The sequence below is a fragment of the Zonotrichia albicollis genome, chromosome 13 (assembly GCF_047830755.1).
Source record: "Zonotrichia albicollis isolate bZonAlb1 chromosome 13, bZonAlb1.hap1, whole genome shotgun sequence".
Classification (NCBI taxonomy): Eukaryota; Metazoa; Chordata; class Aves; order Passeriformes; family Passerellidae; genus Zonotrichia; species Zonotrichia albicollis.
The window spans coordinates 4,182,243-4,205,598 of NC_133831.1; the positions used below are offsets into that span (position 1 = coordinate 4,182,243).

At 38.6% G+C, this 23,356-nt stretch overlaps 1 protein-coding gene across 2 annotated transcripts in view; it reads right to left on the reverse strand.

Moving 5' to 3' along the window:
- The window catches only part of CDH13 (cadherin 13), a 444,090-nt gene that overhangs the window by 173,590 nt on the left and 247,144 nt on the right, over positions 1-23,356 (reverse strand). For both annotated transcript variants that reach the window (XM_074550802.1, XM_074550801.1), the window contains exon 6: positions 9,499-9,643. In XM_074550802.1, coding sequence (XP_074406903.1) covers positions 9,499-9,643 — 145 coding nt within the window. The remainder of the gene's footprint in view (positions 1-9,498; positions 9,644-23,356) is intronic.

Here is a 23,356-nt window from a genome sequence, read left to right on the forward strand (position 1 = left end):
CTAATGGCCACATTCTGAACCAAGGAGCTGTGGTGATGCAGCAGGGATGGTTTTGCTGCCCTAAATAGGGATGGTTGCCAATTCCATCTCCAAAGCCTCGGATTTGTAGTGCAGGGGCTTTTAGCAACAGTGAGCCTGTGTGAATTTCACTGACATTCCTACTGATTTCACAACATGCCAATCCCAGCTGACACAAGGAATTGTCATTTAAGAGAGATCTCTCACAGACACTCCCTTTAACTTCAGATGCCTTCCAAACTTCTCAGATACACCACAGGCTTGATGGCAAGAAATGACAGATAAAAAACTTTCAAATAACACCTCTTTAAAAATTTAAAGCTCCTTTAAAGAAAGATACTGTATTTATAACTGCTAATGGTAAAAGAGAATGACTGTTCAAGAGATTCCTTTTTAATCAAACATCATGAAATTCAGATTGTAAAAACATACTGAGACTGGCAATATTTTCAAAGCCCAAAGGTTGTCACTACAGATGAGAGACTTCTGCTTGGAGCAACAAATAACACATCTTCATCTGAGAGAAGTGAAAAGGGTTTGATGGAATGAATGCACAGACTTGGGGGGGTTTTGGTTGCTTTTTTATTTATTTTTTTAATTTGGTTTTGGGTGCTTTTTGCTCCCACCCAATTGGGGAAATAAATCTTTCTTACTTCTCTCTGTGAGATCAGCTAAACTCTGCTCTTTTAGAGCCTAAAGCAGCAAGGCCAAGAAATGCAGTTTCCATGTGTGCTTAATAAAATTACACCCTCGAGTAGACTGGAAGAAAATTCATAATATATTAATTGAGTGAGTAATCATATGGCCCCATGGACAAGACCTGCAGTGTATTGCTAATTATTTCATTAATTAAAGTAGCTTTGTCTTGAGGTGTGTCTCTCAATTTCAAAACCATGTTAAAAATAAATTTCCCTACCAAGTTTCCTGACAATGCTTTTGCTGATTAAAAGAAAATGATATTAAAAGTAGACTGTGCTCTTTACCTTTATAATGGAAACCATATTTTGTTTTTCTCTCAGTGATTCCACAGAGGAAATGGAAACATTTTCATCCAGCAATGTACATCTCCGTTCCTGGAGGTGATGCCATAAAATTTGCATGGCAAATATTGCTATTTTATACAAAATCACATTTTTAATAATATTCCTGTCTCTTAAAAATTTATTAAATCCTTCTAGCACTCTTAAGATCATGTTTTACCACACTAATTTAGGAATAGAACATTCACACTGTTAAAACACAGATTTGAAGCTGGGACAGAGCTGTCCAAGAAAACATCCACTATTGTCACCAACATAATTCTCAGCATATAGTAATTTCCATTTTCAAACTACAAGTGGGTTTTAAGTACAATAAGTAAGCACTGAGGAAAAATCAGTTAAAATTCTTTATCCAAGTTATTTTTTCCTTTTACTTTGGCATCAAAATATTTTTGCCTTCATAACTTTGACTTGTACAATTGAAACACGGACCTGAAGTCATGTATTTTCCATTTTCCAAAAAATATTCAATATTTTTTCTTGTTCTGTGCTTAAATCATAGCAATGATGAGCTGCATTTATGTCCCCAAAAATCACTGTCTTGAACATGTATCTGTTAATATTTCCTTCAAACCACATTTAAAAGACATTTCTGCTGGAGTTTCCAACATGTAGCAGCAGAAGATGGATTGAAAGCAGGAACTGTGAGATCTCACCTTCAACCTGTCTATCACATTCCCCAAGTGTGAATGGAGCTCAGCATCAGCTGACAGCACCTTTCCCCCTTTGCCTCCACAAGAAAGCCAATAATAAACTTTTCAACATTTCCAGAAGGTTCTTCAGGTACAAATGTGTCATTTTATAAAAGCCTCTCTTGCTTATTTTCAAGCATGTTAGTGGTGCTCTCCAGGAGAGCTTGACATCTAAAAATAAATGTAATTTCCCACCTATTTTTGGTGAACAACCATGGAAAAGTGCTATAGAGGAATAGTGTAACTGTGTGTGGAAATGAATAGTGGTGAGCAAAGGGGACATTTTCTGTATTTAACAGATGTGATCTGAATGAAGAAGTCAAAGAGTTCCTTTTTCTAGAAGTTGTGCTCAGTATCTTAAAGCCAAGTGAACTATTTTGAATATTTCTATAAAATAACACAAACCTTTTATGCTGCAAAAATAGATTACTGTGGGGTCATTCTCACTAAGGTTTCTTTTCCTATTGCAATTGCTTTCACTCTTCCAAGGGGAGTGTGCAACTCCTTTTTGACTTCATGGGATTACAGACTTCAATTTAAATTCCCAAAATTTAATGGTGGGGAAGGAAGAAGAACTGTGACGGCATGAAATAAAGGGAGAACTGAGAAAAAAAAATGTGAACCTATAGTTAAAAAGAAAAAAAAAAATATTTTTAAGGCATTATCTATCTGATAATAGCTTTAAATTAAAATTGAAATTAATCAGGTTAACCTGTAAGGGAATAAATAATCCTGCCATTGTGCAGTGCTGAGTTTTCCATTCATCTCTCCCACAATAAAAGTACGATGGATGTGTCTATTGGCACACTGAGGCAAAGCCTGCCTGCACTGACAATTTATTGGGTTTTTTTGCTTTGGCACTTGGAGCAATGTCCCTGTTCCTGTCACCTGCCCGGGTGACACCAGCCTGGGATTTACACCCAGCTTGGTGTGAGCACAGGGTGGGTGGGATGGGGTTCAATGCAGCATCCCTGCCACCAGCCAGAACCACATCATCAATTTGTGGCACATCACTGCAGCTCCTGGGGATTTATCACCCTTTCCATGAGCTTTTAAAGGATCTGGGTGAAATACGGTGGAGTGGCTGCTGCCAGGCCCCTGACTCCTGCACTGGCCTGCAGAGGGGATGGCAAGGCAATATCCACAAAGGGTGATTTAGAAGTGAAAAAACACAAACTGAGGGTTTATACCACGAATAAAGCCTGCCCAGAGGGCTGCAGCGTGCTCCTTCCCTGCAGGCTGCCACACAGCCATGAGATTTTTCACAGAGTGCTTTCCTGGGACTGCAGGATCTTTCCATTTATTGATTACATGGATGAGTTTATCTCATGTGTCCAAAGTGCTCGGAGCTTTAAAGCTCATCCCTGGCTCTTCTGAGAGAACAGAAGGAGATGCACAAAACAGGTGCAAAAGCCCAGGTGCAAAAGGCACTGTTAAGTAAATTGGTACATACATTTCCTTTGGCAAACAATTACATCCCAAATTGCACAAATTCATTTGAGCCCTTGTTTTCCAGTACCCAGCAAGAACTCCAGTATTTTTTTTAAAAATTCATTTGTTCTTTGATTAAGATACTCATTTTTATTTCATGAGCCTGGGCTATAATGCAAAAGGAGCCCAAGCTCCAACCCTCGCTGCTCTGTGCAGGGAGCTGTGAGCACTTCACTCCATGAATTGTCCAAGGCACAGAGACCACGATGCTTTTACAGCCTTAAACATCAGGCATCGATGCTGATCTGGCCATGAGGCTGAATTGTGGTATAACTTATACGTAACTATGGAAAAAAAGAAGAAAGCTCATTTTACAGGAGGGGCAGTGAGCACTCATCACTTGGGCAGAAAGGCAAAGGGGATTTTCTGTCTGGGGCTGAAGCTGGTGACTCATTTCCAGCCCTCCCAAGCAGTTCAGTAACTCCACCTGTGCACCCGAGCTGGTCTGGAGCCTTCCCTGGGTTTAACCCCATTCTGCTGCAAATCAGAACTAATTGAACCCTGGAGCCTCCTGCTCCAGACACTCCCATCCCACACCCAGCCTGAGGGATCTGCTAATTGCTACACACGAGATTATCTGAATTTCCTCCAAATGCACTGGTTTAACCACACTTGCATACCTGAGAACCTGTTAATTACTTGCTTTAATGGGTTTTTCCTTTCATTTCCAGCAGGCAGATTACAGGGGATGTACAGCTTTGTCTACCATCATGCAACAAATTATTAGAAAATGCAAATCTGTACCTACCCAGTAACTAAAATATACCAAAATCCCTAATAAAAGATCAGATATGTGTTTATATAAGCTCATCTCTCTGCAATTTATGCATATCATACATATTAAAAATAGATATATCTATACACACACACAATAACCATATTCATATACAGCTGTATTTTATTCCACACAGATCTGTGAAAAATTTCCTACTGGGATATACAAAGCAGCTGTGCATAATTAGCCTGGCTGCCGCTTGGCTTCTGCTTGGAAATTTAAATATTGACATTACAGATGTTTCTACCTAGTTCCCATCCCTTACATTTACAGGCCAGATTACAATGGGTTTTGAGGCAGCGAGTGCAGTTTTGCTGAAATGCAGATGATTAATCCCAAGAAAGGATGGCTGAAAGTTTGCCATCAGCAAGTTTTCAAGTTTGCCCAAGACTGAACATATCTGGAAGAAAAGGAACTTGGAAACTGCTCTGCTGAGTTATACCCAAAGCTGAGCATTCCATCTCCAGTAGGAAGGGCTGGGGAAAAGCTGTGAACCAGGCTGGTTTAACAAATAAATATTTATTCTTTAGCTTCCTTTGAGTCAGATGCTTCCTCATCCAGAGTTTCATTCCAATTTATTATTTTGTTTTCCACAAGAGCTCATAGCAGTGAGCTTCATAATTAAATATGTAACATTTGACACTTCAAATCTCCTCTAAATCTAAGTATTGCTGGGAGTGGCAGTGCTAGGAATCAAAAAACTTCAGGTTCACACTTCAATTTTGAGATAGTTTTGAGGTGAATTTTCTGAGATATTTCTGCTTTGCTGGTCAGATCTATAGATACGTCTAAATATATATTGCAAAAACCCAACTCAATAAAATATCAAAAAATAAACATTTATGCACAACACTGAAACTTCTGTGACAAAAAGACTCAAGTGTCACCCTAAGACCGGTGCAGACAGAATGAGAAGACTGAAAACTCCAGATTCTACTTTTACGTAAATAAAAAATATTATGTCATTTACTATCCTTTTCTAATGGCTCTTTGTGAGTTTAAAAAAAAATTAATCTTTCAGCAAAAAGATAACTTGTAAAACACCCTTTGATTTCCCTCAGTCCCCTGGGATTTATAGGTCAAAAGAAAGAAGAAGACTTTGACATTTCACACAATTCAATGAAATTTGATTAAATTTACACCTTTGGCAACCTTCTTCTGCCACAAGCCAGCAAAGATTGCAGGGCACAAATAAAGAGAGTGTGGAAAACAGCACCAGAATATTTGAAATGTATCAAAGCTGGCAACAGGTGTGTAAAAGTCAATGATGCCAAATTTATATTTGAAACTTTGCTAAGCCAGCTGGGCTTTTGTTCCTCTTTCATGGACTCTTTTGACTCCATCTATCATATACAATCCCATTTGTATTAATCTGTGTATTAAACTTAGGGTAAGTATTAAAAAAACCAAAAACAACAGCCAATCAATGAACCTGGCAGGTTATTCTAAATAAAAAGGTACCATTTCAGCACCAGTTTTCATTTACCTGAACCACTGCACTATTTTCCAGAGTGAAATGATATTCAGCCCCTTCCTTTTTCCAGCTCCACAAATTACTGTTTTATGATACTGCAGAACCCTCTAGGCTATTCTTCTTAATTCCTTCTGTTTCCTCTCTAAATGTCTCCAAGTGTCCCTTTATTTCCAGCAATTATTTATAGACATCTGTCAGTCCAGGCTCCTTGGCTGGGATGCAATGGATCCAGGCTATTTTGCAGCACAGAAAACAAGTTACTTTCTTTAAATGCAATTCTCAAGCAATTTTGCTAAACCACTGCAGTTAAGATTTTACCCCACTGGGTTTGCAGCATATTGTTGTAAGTCACATCATGTCAGATGTGTTTAAAATAATTTCTGTCAAGTGCCTGCAGCAAGAGAAATGAGGTGGATGCCAGGTTCATTGAACCCTCCTCCACTTTCCAGCCTCTAAAAGTGAGATATCCAAAGGATTCTGGGATCCAAAGGATTCTGGGATCTCTGTGGAATCCATGGGATCAGGGCCACCCTCATTAATGTGCTCAGGTGAGGCTGCTGCACAACACAGCTCCTCAACCCTTGAGCTGGCAGCTGGGAAAATCAGAGATCTACAGGAAATAAACTGGGTCATAACTCAGAAAACAAAAACGTGAGAAATCAGCAGTGCAGCAAGCACAAAACCCATTACAGGCAGTGCAGAAATTGCCATCAGTGTCACTGAGCCAGGCTCTGCCATCATTTTCCTGGTACATATGTGCTGACTGCAACCTCCTCCAGGAATGGGAGCTGATATAAATATAAAAACAACAGATCAAACTGGTTCTCCTGTCTTCAAACAGTTTCTACTGGTCTTCCAATTTATTTATTTGTGATAAAAAGCCTCCAAGTTTGCAGTCCCTGCAGGAAAAGGCCTAATAGAAATCTCAGCACATCTGTGGTCACTTTAAGCACACATTTGAGTGGACTTCATTAGGATTTAACTCTGGGCTATTTTCAGAACCATAACAATTTTCCCTGAAAAGAGCTAATTTACTGTAACTAACTATATTATTAAATTTCCCTAGGAATGATATATCAAGAAATAAATCTGTAGCAATATCACCTACCAGTCACATATTTTTATCATTAATTATAAGGTCTGGCAAGCCCTGGCTTGAAATTCAGCTGAATACTCATTGTAATGTAGTTTGTGCTCTCAGTAATTATAAGCAGGTATTGCCTCTCCAGGAGTGTGATGGCACATAAATTGTAGGTGTCCAAATAACCAGTGGTGTTTACTGGGAGTTTAAAAATCACACACACAAAAATGTGAATGGCCTTAGTGGCATAAAAAAATCTATTTAAACACCATCCAAGCCATCCTCAAAAGGCTCTTTAATTATTCATAGACAGATTAAATGAATAAAAAAAACACAAACTGTTTCCATGTTTTCTTCAGTTTTGGTGGATTTATATCTATCTCAGATAGAAAAGATTCTTAAACAGGGCTTGGCATAACTTTTCACTGTAATTTCTGTGTTTATGTAATTTCTGAGCAATAGAAGCAAGAATGCAGCTTTAAGACAGAAACACACTGAGTTAAAAAAAAAAGTTTGGAGTTTTAGAGTTTAAAATATCAAAAAAAATAAAGCAGTTACAAAGGTAAACCAGAAGTTTAAAATTCAGAACTGTAAGTTTGTGTATCACAACAAAATTAACTAAGAAAGCTTACACTATAACATGAGTCCATAAAATGAAATATTTAAGGATTGGATCAAAAATATAAATATCCTTATTAACAGAATTTTATTAATCAATAAATCCTTAAAAGGTCTTATAACTAAGGGTCTTGTGATCTTCTGAACCATGCTGTAAAGATGTGACTGAAGTCACCCTGCCTACCTATATAGAAGAAAAATAAACTGCATCATCTAAAATCTCAAAGATCCCATCTTTAACTCATTCAAAATTCCTTCAAAATCCCCATCCAAATCCTTCCTTTTGCAGCTTCAGCCATGAAACACAGCACAATTGCAATGCAAAGGGAAAGACTCAGGAATTCCACTTGCCAGCACATCAGGATTCCTCTCAAGCTGTGCAGTGCAACCTTTGATTTGGAACAGCACAACAGCTGGGGGGGCCCTTCCAGCCCAGAATATTCTCTGATAACCTCTGTGATAAAATACCAGAGCCTGATGAATAATTTGAAGATTTGTGCCAGAAGTTGGGAAGAACTATGGAAAACAAGGCCAGGGAACGGAGGCTGAGCGGGTGCCATCTGCGCAGAGAGCTGTGCCTGATTCCAGCCCACCCTGATTCCACAGGTTCCATTGTACACAAAATAATTCTGCGAGCATGGGTGCTCGTGACACCAGGCAAATGAGGTTATGAAGTTTAATGTGATGAATACCTGGAGGGTAAGGGAGGGAAGGTAAGGGAGGGAAAGTTGAGAAAAATTATTCAAACTTTGGCCAACAGGAAAGACAATCAAAATGCTAAATGATACCTGAGTCAGTACCAAGCGGCAATAGGAGAAAATGGATGAAACTATTACAGAAGAACTCACTGGAAGGTGGGCTGAGAAACCTCTCCACTGAATCAGAAGTGTAAACTTCAATACAGGGAGTGGGAAGGAAAGGAAAACAAGGAGAGTTTATGGATAATAAAAATAGAGAATTGCCAGTTAAAAAATGTACTAGAGACGTACAAAAGAAAAGTGTTCTGCTGGCAGCTGTATTCTCAAATATGAAACGTTTCTTGTTTGGCTGAAAAGATCATCAATATCTTCATTACATGCTTGTCACAAGTGAGGTAAATAAACATTTACCTCAACAATTTAATCTGTTGAAGGAGCAGCTTGTACTGCATTTCATACCCACATGTTTTTAGATACAAAGAACTCTATGTGAAAATGCAAAATTCACCAGAAAGCTCACATAATATAAGGGAAGAGTTTAACTTGGATGGTTATACCCACATTAAAACTTGGAACAGTATCTTACTCTTGTAGAATTTCCTCGTCAGACAAAATCAACAGGAAATTTAATCAGAACATTTTCCTTACTAACTTTAATTATCAGTGTGTTTTTGTTTTGTTGCAACGGTTGTATCTGCATTTACATCTGTTTATCAGCATTGTTCAATATTTCAATCTCCCTTACAACATTAGTCTATTCATAATATGCTTCCCATTTATTTGTGTTATTTACCAGACTCATGCTAGATAAAAACAACCCTTTCAGTAACTAAACTTACAGGAAAAAAAAGTGAAATTCCCACTCTGCACAGAAATTGCTCATGGTATTTGGTTTGAATCTTAATCATATCCTAGGGGTTGTCTTCATTGATTCCAGAGATGAAGAAAAAACATGAACCTAAATCAAAGCTCCTATTTCCAACTAATTTCTGGGTATTTTCCTTTTCCTTTTCTTTAGTGCAGAGACTTGTTTTTCAAAAATCATTACCTGTTGTCCTTAAGTTGTGCTGCTCCTGGTTCTTTTCACAGAGGAAGAATCCAGTGAGCCACCAAATCAGCAAGAAAACTTGTACAGAGTGACAATAACGCATTTATCAACAGAGGATTTGTTCAGGCGCTGTCACATTCATATTCTCTGGAAAAATCCCTTTGCCCAGGATTTTTCTCCTGGGAAGCTGAGAAGCCTCAGAGGAAAAGAAAGCAATTCTTATCTCATTTGCTTCTCCTGTGTTGTGCTCACATGTGGAATGTGTTTGGAGATTGTTTACCCACAGGTGATTGTTCCATTGGGTTCTGCTGTGAGTTGTTTTGACTCTTTGGCCAATCAGGGCCAAGCTGTGACTCTGAAAAGAGTCACGACTTTTCATTATTACCTTTTTAGCATTGTGTAAGTATCCTTTCTGTCTTCTTTAATATAGTATAGTATAGTAATTTTTAATAGAATATAATACCATAAAATAATAAATTTGCCTTCTGCAAACATGGAGTCAGGTTGATCACTCCTCCCTGCAAACACAATGATTTCCTGAGCCGTGGGTGGCTGGCACTCACCTGTGGCAGACCCCTCCATGACGTGCCCAACGTAGGGGCCCTCCTTGAACATGGGCCTGTTGTCGTTCTGGTCGATGACCGAGACGTCCAAGCGCACCGGCCCGTCCAAGGTCTTCCCGTTCATATCCACCACCTCCACCTCCAGCTGTGGGAGCACAAAAGGGAATCAAGCCATGAGGTCACTGTCACAGGGAGAGGAGATAGGAAAAAAGAGTTCTGATGAGTGTTGGTGTGGCCAGACCCTGCCAAAGACGCCACCTGCAGCCCTTTCTTTTGGACCAGGCTCAGAGCAGATTTCTCCTCAAAGCAAAAGAAGGGACAGAGGTACATTCAAACTGAGATACCCCCTGGCAGCTTGAAGATGCCATATTGCCCAAAGAATTAAAAACCTTTAAAAAACCCCAAAAAACAGGACCCCTTGCAAATTTGATCCTACTCATGTGAAGATTTGCTTAGAATTTGTTTCTTTGCTTTTATCAAGCACACTCCAGTGGACACACATAGAATTATCATGGTAGAATTGATATTAATGCTCACCCAAAAGCCTTATAGAAAACAATCAGAAAACAAAACCATGAAAACCAACCAACCAAACAAAAAAGCAGGAATGCTGTAGACATTCAGACATTTTTTCAGTGGTGATGGCATGAAGTGTTTGTCAGGCCATTTTCAGATTTCTCTGGGTCTTCTAATCAAGTGTGGAAGAATCAAAGAACATCTTCAATCAGATGGGTGTATTCACAAGCTGGAGATTTGTTTGGACTTTCTTTATTTCCAAAAACTGGAGAGAAAGATCCTATTGTACATCAAATCCCCAAACCATCTACAGTGCAAGGCCCCAGTGAGTCACCAGGGCAAATCACACCAAAACTTCTTAAACAACAGAGAAATCAATTTAGATTGCAACTGTGTGCTATACCTGCAGTTCTCTCCCCTCACAAGAAATCAATAAAATACAGCAATAAACATGTCTGAGACACCACTATCATTCTCACCTGCCCTCCCCATCCCCAGACTCTAATGGAGTTAAGCCAGCCAGAAAATGAACCTGAGCTCAGATGTTAATATCACTCTCTCCCAGTCTTTCCCCGAGAAAATGGAGCCAGCAGGGGCTGGAAGTCTCTGAACATTTTGTTTATACTGTTAATTTATTCTTCATTGCCCTGTCTTATACCTTTAAGTTATTTATAACTTAGTGATAAATCCTGCTGGGAAAGAAATAGGTCAGAATCCTAATTCCTTATTAAAATGGATGGCTTATTATCACCTTTCTCTGTTTTCTGTTATGCTTATAAATACCTTCCACTTTTTTAATTCAATGTATTGGGTGTGAGTAGGAGTATTTGTTATGAGTGAGACACCTACTCACAGGCACTGTTTGTAAATAGTGTCACAGTCCATTTTAACATCTACTCACTGCTTAGCCTCTCTTGTCTGGGAATCGTTCTTGCAAACCTTTCCCAAGCCTTATTTTTTATTATGTGGATTAACAGCCTAAAGGCAGACAAATATTCTGGTTGGAATGATTCCAGCAGCTTTGGCACAGCTGAAGATTTCTGGGAGCAGCTCCCCTTCAGCTTTTGGGTTTGTTCAGCTCTGAGCTCCAAAGCCAATGCAGGAATCTTTGCCATGGGATGGGATGGGAAAGGAAAAGAGATTCCATTCCTGAACTACATTAAAGTCAGATACAGTTTTAGCTACAGCTGGAAACTGCTGAGAAAAAGAATCATAAAACAATCTAGCTTGGAAAGGACCTTTAAAGTTCATCTATTTCCAGCCCCTTTCACTGGAGCAGGTTGCTCCAAGTCCCACCCAACCTGGCCTTGAGGGTTTTCCAGGGACGAAACATCCACCTCATCTCTGGGCAACCCATGTCAGTATTTTACCATCCTTACTGTAATGTCCCTCTCCCTGTATCTAGTTCAAATCTCTTCTCTTTTCATTCAAAACCATTTCTCTTTTTCCAATGAAACAAGCTCTTCTAAATGTTTATCCCCAACCTTTCTGTAATCCCCTTAAAGGGGCTCTAAGGTTTTCCTGGGGCCTTTTCTTGTCTTTACATGCAAACCACACAGGATAATCAATGCTTTAGGTGAAATTTTACACCTCACAGCACAGAACTCCATGATCAGATTTGGGGCTGGGCACCCCAACTCCCTGAGCTTGTCCTTACAGGAGAAGTGTTCATCTGCTCATTTTTGTGGCCTCCTCTGGACCCACATCTCCACATCATCCCTGTGCTGAAGACTCCAGAGCTGGACACTTTATCACAGTAAAACTGACTCATCAAAACCATGTTAATTGCTTTGGGAAGTGAAAGAATAGCAATATTTCCCTGTGAAATTCCAGGAAATTAATTTTCAAATTCAAGATAATTTGCTCCTAATCTATCTCTCAGTATCAAGTGACTGTGCTGTTCATTGGAAAGAACAAAGACTTTGCTAAATTTAAAAAACTGCTTCAGCTGCTTTATCAGAATTGTAAGTCATTTAAAACAAAGCCTGATCTACACTAGTTTTTGGGGTTTTTTCTCAGACTTGCACAGATTAAAGAAAAGAATAGGAGATTCTTATTAATGAGTGAAATAGATTTACTTTATCTTTGCCAAGTCCACTGCATCTGAGAGCAACTGTCCAAAAAATTTGGCATGACAGGTCTGTAGGAACAGTTACATGATATCTTCTTCATTTTATTAAGATTGCTGAGGACTTTCTTTTATTAATCTTTGTACAATAATTTTCAAGCCTGTCCTAATCATTGAGTTAACTCACCAGCTCCTTTTAAACCCATTCTACAATTTTTTCAAAATCAAAACCTGCAGCACTGAGGTAATGGCCATCATTCTTTATATGACCAGCTTGTGAAAGAAGCTGTCTGATATTTTATGTAGCTTCCCCATGAGAAAAACTAACAAAAACACCCCAAATTAAAACAAAACCAAAAAATCCATAAAATCTGCTCACAAAATAACAGCAGAAGTACATTGTTATTTCCAAAAACCCAACACATGCAAGTGAGAAAAGCATTCAAGTAAAAGACAATACTGGCACCTTGAAAAGGCTGTAAATAAAACCAGGTGGGAAATGAGATTGTCCCAACTAACAGAATTGTGAGATTTCAGCCTTTCAATGCAGAAGGCAAGAAAGCCTCTCTGATTTTAATATAAAACTTGACTGATGTAGGAAAAATACTGAATTAATTCTTTTGATAACAAGAAATTGGAATGGCACATTCAGAAAGGGTTTAAGTTCCTCCCTGACTATAACAATGCAGCTCCAAGGACATGTGCTAAGCATAAAGACAGATTTGAACAAATTGAAAGAAAAAACCCCAACCTGCAGAGTTCTGCAGCTGTTTATTTTGTGAAAAACTGATGCTGTCCCACTTAAAAGTTATGGAATTATCTTCATGGGGGTAGAAATGAGATGGTCCTTTCCAACCCAAACCATGAATCAATGACGATGATGATGAAGTCATGCTCGTCGTCATCTAACCTGTGATTTTCAGCAGCTCTTGAGGCTAAATCCCAATTTCATTTTTGACACAAGTGTACGTGCAAACCACAACGGATAATCAAGGCTTTGGGAGAGACTTTGCACCTCACAGCACAAAACTCCACGGTCAGATGCAAAGCAGACTTTGGCTGGTGCCCCAACAGGGCTCAGAAACCCTGATCATTTGATCAATGATCAAATCAGGCACAGGAATGGAACAGGGAAAAGCATAAACCCCCAAACTGCAGGCAGGATAAAATCTATTCCTATCTGGCAAACTCCCACTGAACACTCTCCCTTCTGAAAATGGATTATTTCAAGGCTTCCCATCCAATTTCCCTCAGCATATGCAAAGCAAGGATCTTTCATCACCCCAAATATAATGATCTCATCAGAAGTTAAGCTTATTCAAAGTTGCTCATTTTAAGCTTTCTGCTTTATTTTAAACAGTCTTGAATCCTTTCCACTCTGCACTCAGCAATAACATTTACATGAAAAGATAACCAGTCTCGTTCTTACCATTACTTCAAGTAATTTCAAAGGTTTCTCTTCACAGAAGGGTTGTTTTCATTCATTTATTGCTTTTGGTGAAATGATTCTGGAGAGCCACCTTCCTTCTCTGCATATAAATGTCTATTTTCACTTTACAGCCAGCCAGCCAATGGCCCACATAAAATTATATCATAAATTTGGAGATTTTTATAAGTAAATCTGGAATATCTTTTAGTGCTTAATTATCTTTAAAGCCTAAGACAGGTTATTTAGTCATTACCTGCCATCTAATTTTAATTTCCAATTTGTTGCCCACAGGAATGTGTCTCGTGGAAGTTTTCCATTTGTTTCAACAGATGGTTTTTCTACTTGTTCCTCATTTCCAGCTTCACAGGAGCACTGCACCATCCAAAATACTGCAACACCACCACCTGCCCCACCTCAGTGGTTCTAATCACTGCTGATTTATTTATTGATCAGATTAATTATTGAAAATACTTGTTAGGTTTATTTATTATCAATTTTTAAAGTGTGGATTGACACTAAGGACTTATGGATCTTTCATTCAGTCAATTTCCTGGTAATAAAAGAAAATTTGGCCACATCTAGGTCATAAAATGTAGTAAAGAAATTCTCTTTATAGTGCAAGGTTGTAGTAAAAACTTTATGCAATTACCTAACAAACACAACTCAGAGATGACAATAATTCAGACAAAGAGGAACTAATTACAGGTAAATTTTCCTGATTTAAGAGTATGAATAAAACATGAGCTAATTGTTATATTGCTCCATAAGAGATGGAGGGAGAGGATGCCAAACAAAAATAAACAGTTTTTCAGAGTTAAACAGAATTCTGTCGAACACCAGAGTAGAACTGTACAGATGATGGCAAACCCAGCACCATTACCTGCAATTAGAGAATTTCACCTGCACTCAGAGCCAGAGCCAAGGTGGGAAGGGATTAATTAGCCATGTAAATGCTCCAGGAAAATCTTCCACAGGCTTTATTGCTACTGCATCCATCTCAAAATTTAATTATTACACAGTTCCTATTTTCTTAGCACAACTATCTCTTAACTCTGTGCATTAATAAAATAAAATTTTTTAAAAGTCCAAGACTTCTATCTCTCCAAAGTGACAGGGAGTGAATTCTTCAGCAAGAGTCACTTCATCTGTGATCACTTCAGTTGCAAAAGGTTGCAGATGCATTAATAGAAATTTTAAGGAAAGAAAGAGGAATTTAACATTATAAACAGTCAAATATGTGCTTTCATCTCTGGTTTTAAGGCAGTGGGCTTGATATTTTAATAATTAGTCACGTCAGTGGACTCAATGGTCAGGGTCTACATCATATTTTAATTTGTGAAGCATGACATAGCAAGTTCTGCCAAGTTTATACACTTTTGACTAAAAAGAACCTTTTGCCTTTTCAAAGCTCAAGCTGCATCTGAACCTGTCATCAAGGGGGTTTTTCTGTGACTGTCAAATCAACACTCCCAAGTTATTTCAACTGTTTTTTCTTTAAACAAAACCAGAACAAGCCAGAAAACTCTTAGAGCCTTAATTAAATTTAATTAAATAACAGCTTCCTGCACATTTTCCACATGATTTTTGTGCAGTAAATCTCTCCATTGTTCACCTTTCCTTTGTAGGGCAAAGCACAACAACATTTTCTTGGCCATTTTTCAATCAGCACAGGCCAGTTCCAAAATCTCCATATACCTGCAGCTCCTGTTGCCTTGAGATAAGATCAAAAACTTTTTCCACAGGAAAACCTGGCACTGGCAATTCCTAGGAAATGCCATCACTGGAATGTGCTCCTTGCTGAAAAATGAAGCTACAATGCCATGCATTTAATATTTTTTTTTGTTTTAATGTATTAAATTGCTCCATAGCTGGAAACCAAGCAATTATGAATTCATTATCTAATTGAATGTATGCACTGTGCCACCATTAGTGTCACAGGAAATGCATTTTCTTCCCCAGCTGTGTCTCTGAATCACAATATTGTTTAAAAAAGTGTTGTTTTCTGTACAGCTTAAAGCCTGGAAATTTTTCTCTGTTCTAAGTATAAAATGGCCCCTTTTCTATGAAAAAAATCACAGAGGAGGAATATAAAAAAAACAAAATTAGAGAATGTAGAGAATGATGGCATAAAGTGTAGAAAAAATACATTAATTACATACTCATAAAAATCTTATACTGAAATGAACTCTGCCTTGTGTTCAATTCCAAAAATTATTTTGATGTTTTTGTCTCATTAAAATATAAAATAAACAGTTTGGGATTTTATAGCAGATTTTTGTATATCAACTGAAAAAATAAACCCACAAAATGGATAACTTCACCTCATAGTTTTTACCACCTATTCCTGAGGCTGGTTTTAAGTTATAAGAAAAAAGGGGTCAGCAAGCAGTAATTGGTATTTTCAGGGGTTTTTCAAGTCAGTTTGGGCCAGACAAGATTTACTTGTGAGTTCTTGTGACTGTTAATTTAAGATTTCTTATTTTAAGGTTTAAATATTTGTAATAAACAATTCTTTGCAAAGATTCCTTTTGGTATCCACAGAACATTTAAGATTTTATATAATATCAGGCCCTAGCAACCAGCAGCTCTCCAAACCTTCTGTCCATGCTCTGCCCCAGATGTGTCCCTGTGAACTCCAGTCCCCCTGGGAAATGTCACTTTCTAGGACACAAACAGTCAGGCTGCATGAAGGAAAACTGGGTTTAATGCAATGAAAAAAGTCACAGGGAACAAAGGAATTGGGAGCAGAGAAGGGAAGATTCTGACATTATCCCAAAATTCTCTCTTCTGTGGGCAGGGGATGGGATGGCAGGAGCTGCTCCAGGGTTCTGCCACCATCACAGAGCAAATGGGTGCAGTTACAAACCCTCCAAACCCCACAAAATCCCCATTCTGGGATGGACACAAAGCAGGTCTGAGGTGCTCAAACTGAACTATCCTGATGAATTATGATGGGACCAACAGCCCCAGAGTGTTTCAAAAGAGAATCAGTCACAGAAATAAGATAAGCAAAGGGTGGGAGACAGAGATGAAATGACTTCGCCAAAGCCACAGACCAGAAAAATTTAAATCAAGCTTGAATCTGGGTTTTTGATCTCTGCACACAAGACTGATAGAGATATCCCATCTCTTGCTGAGCAAGTAATGTAAAATTAGATTTACAAAGATTATTAAGCTACCAACATGTGCACAGTGTGATTTTTCAAAGTGCCTTATGAGACTGGATAATGTATCCTATTAAAATCAAAACACCTTTGAAAGATCTTTGAAAACCCAGTTGTCCTCTCAGTATATAATTTTTCCCCCCAGTTACACACTATTCCACAACTTTAAAGACGCAAAAGCACGAGTGAAAATAATTTTATGCATCCTTACAAGAGAAAGCCTCAAAGAATCTCTCATATGGCTACAAAAATCGAATTAAAATAACTTCTGAAGCATCCATCCTGTTAAGTATTATCTAGGAGCTGAAATGAGAATGCCCACTCCAAAAATAACCTCAGTGAACAAATGAGAAGAATATCCCTCAAATCTGAGGAGCAGCACAGCTCTTCAAGCAGCCACGTGCACTTCACACACACCAGAAGTATTAAGGATGATCATGTAAATTAAAATCTAATTAAAATCTTCCCATATCACCAGAGAGCACATGTTGATCCCCTCAAAAAGGGAGGGGGGTGAGGGAGACAGAGGAGGTATCAGGATTCACCAAAGCAATCCATTCTAATCACCACAAAAATATTCAAGAAATCAAAAAGAGAAAAAGTAGGGCTGAAATAAAGGATTAAGACATAAGCCGGGGCAGAATTTTTAGACTCTGTGCTGCACCACAAAAGCAATAAAGACACAGCAAAGAAAAACTGAAAAAATAGCTTTGCACTTTTAAATAGCTCCTGGCATTGTTTGACACTGCTCACCATTCTGGCTGCTCAAAAATAACTCCAACAGTGGAGGAAGTGGCAAGAGTTTAACAGATTTCCACTTGTGGAAGGATGCAAGAAGCAACAGGGTCAGAGAGAGCCTGCAGTTAATCAGACCAAGAACTAAAATGCAAGATCCCAAATGCATCAGTGCCAAGGAAATAACTTCTTTAGGCATGAGAAATAAAGGTCAGTGCAAATGCCAGGGATATATCACACGTACATGGATTTGGCTTTGTTGTTATTGCTTAAAACATCTGCTCCTGCAAACGAGGAGGAAAAGGTCTCTGAAGTCAAGGATCAGCCAGGCTGATGGCAGAACAGAGGGAACAGCTCAGGTGTCCCTGTGTTTGAGTTAACACAGTTAACACAGTTGTGTTTGAGTAACAAAACCAGTTACAGAAGCACCTGTACAGATTTTACAGGCTGCACTGGAGGGCCTGCAGGTCACTGCTGCCTTTTCCAGCCCTGTCATATTCCTGGGGTGACATCCTGGAGCTCATCCCCACCCTGTCCGTGCTCAGGGCACAGCTGCAGCCAGGACTCCTTCAGAGCCCATCCAAGAGAAAGACAAGAGTGCTTGGGATCCAAGTGTCAGGGAAGAAAACACTTCAGAGTCAAGTGTTCTCCTGGTGGAGATGCAGAAAAATTTGCTTTTCCTGTAAATAAAATTGCTCTGCTATTCAAAATTTGAAATGCTGTCACCATATTTTATACACTACATTTGTCACAGCCTTGTAAGATGCAATTCCATAGCATTCCTAAACTTCACCTTTTGGAAGGTTGGTCTCAGAAGGCAGGAAAAGAGAACCAGATGAGATTTATTTGTTTTTGTACAAAACCATCTCACAGGGTTGAGATGACCAGGCTACAAGGGCCATGCCTTACAAAGCCCATTAAAATTCCAGAGCTGCAAATCTCCCATCACAGAAGGATTGGATTGTGGCACAAGGTGTCTTCTCCAGCACATAGGATGGGGTGATAAACTGTTAAGACTTCTGTTTTTGTATCTACCATTTATGTAATTAATTTTATTCATTAGTTATTTATTTTTATTCTGCATCTAAATCTCCTTCTAAAACTTCTTTCCCAAGGCATCCTCTCCTTTACTCAGGGCACTGACTTTACCAACTGGAATCTGCCTGTTTTACCATGAACAGCCCTCTCCTTCCTCCTCAAACCCTGTCTAGTAAACATTTGGCACTTTTTGCCTGTTTGTGAGCCAAAGCTGACACATTTCCATGCTGATGATAAAAGGTGTGGGAAGCACCATGCCAACTCCCTCCCTGCTGGGTTTGGTTACACTCCTCAGTAAAAGTGAGTTTATTGATCTCCCTCAATGGCTTGGAAGCTGTTTTATAAAGAATTTTGACATATGTGGGGTAAATATATCAAATATAGCCCAGAAGTGTCCACAGTTAGAGCCTGGCTTTCCCTGCCCTGCTGCACTGCCCGCCCTCAGCAGCTGTGATGCTGTGCAAGCACTGCAGGTAACAAAACTCCCTTCGTCCTGCCCTGTCATCCCAGCTAAAGGAGTTTTTGCTGATTTTCTCTGCAGTCAGCTTTATTGAATTTCACATTATGCCCAGTAGTTTGGTTTTTTTCCAAAAGGGTGTTAGTGGCTGATATTTTTATAATTCAGACAGCTGATCTTCCTGGTCAGAGCAGCCAGACAGATCAGCACATCCCAGATCACACACAATGAGCAGTTCTCTGTTTCATTCCAGCAGTGTAGTGGTTTTTCCCTATTAAATCTATATTTCATTCACAGAACAAAAAAAGAAAGAAATTATCTGAACAGTTTCCACATTATTATAGCAGAAAAGTAGTTTGCAGACATGGATGTAGCGGAAAGATATTCCCAGGGCAGCCTGATCCAAAATAAAATATCATTTCAAATTACCTCTTCTCTCTCTCTTAACTGAGTCTTTGCCACTGTTAACATGTTGGGCCATCTCTCTGCATTAATTGTGAATAAAGGGAGATTTAGTCAATGAGTCTCAAATTAGGTGAATTAACACAGTAAAAGTCGTTTCTGAGTAGTCAAATGGCTCTGATGTGATTCCTGAAGGATCAGCAAGCATCTGCTGTGTGGTGACACATGGAAAGACAGAATTTATTTCATGTTCTTTTATTTTCCTTGCTTACATTTCGCCCAGGAACTTTCTGAAATGCTTCACTGGTCTTCAGCTCTTATGACAAAATTACCTGTTAAAACTATTAATCTTAAGGTGCAATTTGCAGTTCTAGCATGCCTCACTGGATTTATTTATTTATTTTAAATGTCTCAGTCAACCATAATTTACTTCATTTAACATGTTAGGAAGGCACTTCCTCAGTAAATTTTATGCTCCACCATCACTTTCCCTTAATTCTGAGATCTTAAAGATGTTTCACAACAACAATTCCTGTGCTGCACTTTTATAAAAGCAGATCTCAAACCAAATCCACAAACTTCTGCCTTACTGATTTGTCACCAGCTTTCAGGACTTTATCCTGCCACATTTCCACACCCATTTTGTTTCTGGAGATAAAGATTTCTCTTTTTCTGTCCTTCATGCTTTTTCTGTCCTTCATGCTCTTTCCAAACTCCAAATTATGACAACCTTATCTGAGCAATTTTCAGAATTCCAAGACCCACAATGTCATCTTTTGGTTTTTTTACCCTTCTCAAACCCTTTTCACTATCCACAAATACTAACAGACACGATTTTCCGTCCAAAAATGCAATCAAAGCTTTTTTTTTACAATGACTACATTGTAGATGTCTATTTTTTCACTGATTGCATCAAGCTGCACCCGTTGTATCAACTGAAAAAAAAAATCCTGTGTAGAATATTGCATTTGGCAAAGGGAGAATTGGAAAGTCTGTTATTCCAGCAAAATGTAAAGCCTAAAGGATATAGTCAGTCAAAAAATTAATTAAATGCTCTAAGCACCAAAAATTGCAAGTGAAAAAAACTTTTTTGAATTACAGCAATCAGCAAGACCCTTTTTCATGCATCCACAAACCAAATAATGGTAAAAGGAGTAAATTTTAAATTCCAGAACTCATCCCAGAGAGTGTTGCAGGAAGATTTCCTTCTCCTATTGCAAAACTGTAACTCAAAAAGCCAAGAAAGGGATTTTGGGACCCACAGAAATAATCACCAACAGAGTACCAGGGATCAATTAAAGGCAAAATAGAAATAAAAGTATGTACAAAGTAAAAAGAATTAAATAACGACAATTAATTTCAAACACAGAGATTTGCTGTGGTAAGACTGGAGAATTAAACGGACAAATATGCAAAGGAGGAGAAGTCTTGCAGTGTTTTGAGCTGTTAAAATCTACTGGGGTGCAGGAATTTTTTAAAATTTGCAATGTCCTAGAAGAGGAAATCCTTGAAGAGACTTTTGAAGCTGATGCTCCAAATTAACAGAGGGACTTCTTGCACAAACCAGACTATTCAAACTTCATGTTTGAACTTCATTCAAACTTATTCAAAAACAAACTTGTATTTGTTCCCAAAGTGGCATTGAAGTCACAAGGAGGTGGAAAATCATCCTGTGGTGTTTTACTCCATTACACTCCCCTTGAGGAGTGCATTCCCCTATGTCAATTAAGGGACTTTACATCCCAGCACAGATCTTTTCTAAAAATAACAGGTGTGTGTTAAAATCTGAACTTTTTTTAATGCAATAGGGAGATATTTTAGCAGTACAGCATGATTTGCTTGAAATGTATTTAATAATTAAGTTTGAAGTGTCATTATTTCTGCCAGTGTAATTGCAACAGTCCCTTTGAGTACAGACAGTATCTTATTTAGTCATTTTAGACAGTGCCTAAAAAAAGGAAAATAAGATTTATTCACCAAATTCTGCTGTGTGACTAGGTGTAGTCCTGTCTCTATTCCATTGTTCCTGTCACCTTCTTGTTTTTAATTTGCCAGACACAGCAAACAGAATGATTGGGTTTTACTGTTCAATTAAACAACAATTAATGGAAAGTTGCATGAGAGTTCCTCACTCAGCTCTGCTACATCACCAAAACAGGTTCTCCTTTGGCCTGGCAAGGTGACTTCTCATCAATATATTGCTGGTTCAAACATAAGATAATTTCTTTGATTTGGAGTAAACTATTTGTAAACCTGTCACTATTAAGTAACTTGCTGGGTCAATGCAGAACACACAGAGAAACTCAGTCCAATCAATGCCAAGGGTTTGATTTTGGAGCTGAAATCAGTAGCAATCCTTCAACCCCATGGAGCCTATCAAAAAGAGCCTGTTCTGGTTTTAATTGAGGTCTTTTGTAAAACGGAAGGTTTGCTATTATTGCACCCAGTAAATCCCCTGGCATGAAATAACAAAAGGCTCCTAAACCCATGTTTTGAAGGGACATGGAAGATTCCATGATTCTATAAAGAAAGCAAAACCAACTGCAAAAAGAAACCAACTTAAAATTAGGAAATAATCTGCTTTGGAAGGCAGAAAGATCTCACAATATTTTCTCAAACCTAAAGAAGGCCAGAAAGAATTATTTCAAAATTTCTGTGTTTGTTTCATTTCAGGCCAAAGAAGGAAAAGGGCACAAAAGGAAAGGCAGTAAAACCTTGAGTGGGCTGATCACTTGTTGGGACCCAGGACATTGCTCTGGCTGCCCTGGGTGATTCCAGACCCTTGTCACGGAGTCACAGACACCTGTGCCTTCGATTTTAGCCCATGGAAACAATTCCCAACTTTGTGTGAGGATTTACAAGCCACAGGAGTTTGAGTAGAATGATAGTGAATTTATCACAGGGTGAAAAAGTAGAATTTTGGGGATTTAGAATGGAGGTTCAAGAGGCAACATGGAGGAATCTGGGCATGTCCTTCTCCTTCTCTTTGTCCTCCATCTTCTTCTGGGATGGTGGCACTTCTGGATTGGTTTAGAGTAGAGACAGACTGTCTAACATAGGTGATGGGTATTGGGAAATTCTTGTAAATAATGTACATGTATTTTTTAGTATAAAAAGCCAACACCACCCCAAGGGCAGGGACTGTGCCACAACCCAACCTGCTGGACAGAGCTCAGCAGGTCAGAGAAAGAATGGGATAGATAAGAGAAAATAAACAACCTTGAAAAGCAGAGATGATGAATCTCGATGACTTCCTTGGTCGTGGAGCTGGGAAAAATGAGATTTTCTGACACCTGAGGGTCATCTCAACCACAGAAACCCGAGAATCATTTTCTGGAGGATAAATGTTGTGTTCACATGGCTGTGAGTCTCCTCCTTGCCAGGCAGGGTGCTGGCTCACAGCAGCGTTCAGTAGATGGCACTCAGTGCTCTGCCAGCAGCTCACCATCCATGGAGTAGCCCATGACAGAGACAGCTCTGGGCTTGCTCAGCTGCCCTGATTTCACTACAGACACCACTTAGAAAGAATTGGTTTTTATCAGGAGATAAATGAGCTCCATGCTGAACAATTCAGAGGAATTGGGAGTTTTAACCACAGAAAAATATGCTTGCGAGAAATGTATTTGAAGTGATCAGACCTTCATCTCTCACTAAGAGGTCAAAAAATAAGCATGAATATGGATTGTCTCTTCAGCAAGGAACCAAAATTGTATAACAGGAACATTTTCCTGCAGAAAAATAAAAGACATTCGGAGAAGGATTCAGTGAGTGTTCAGTAGAATGTTGGGAAAAAAAACCTTTTAAAAATGCATGGTACTAAACATAACATTCATAGCTCATCAAATCCTGACATGTTCTGGAATATGATAGCACCAAACTATGTCACTTAACTGAGTTTGACAGCAGGTAAATTATATCATGTAAGAGTCTAACTGAAATGAAATTGTTCACTAAAAAAATATCTTGATCTATACAGGATTTTCAATGTTTTAAAAATGTTCAATTACTAATGAAACAACAGACAAGAAAAGTGACATTAAGTTTATTTT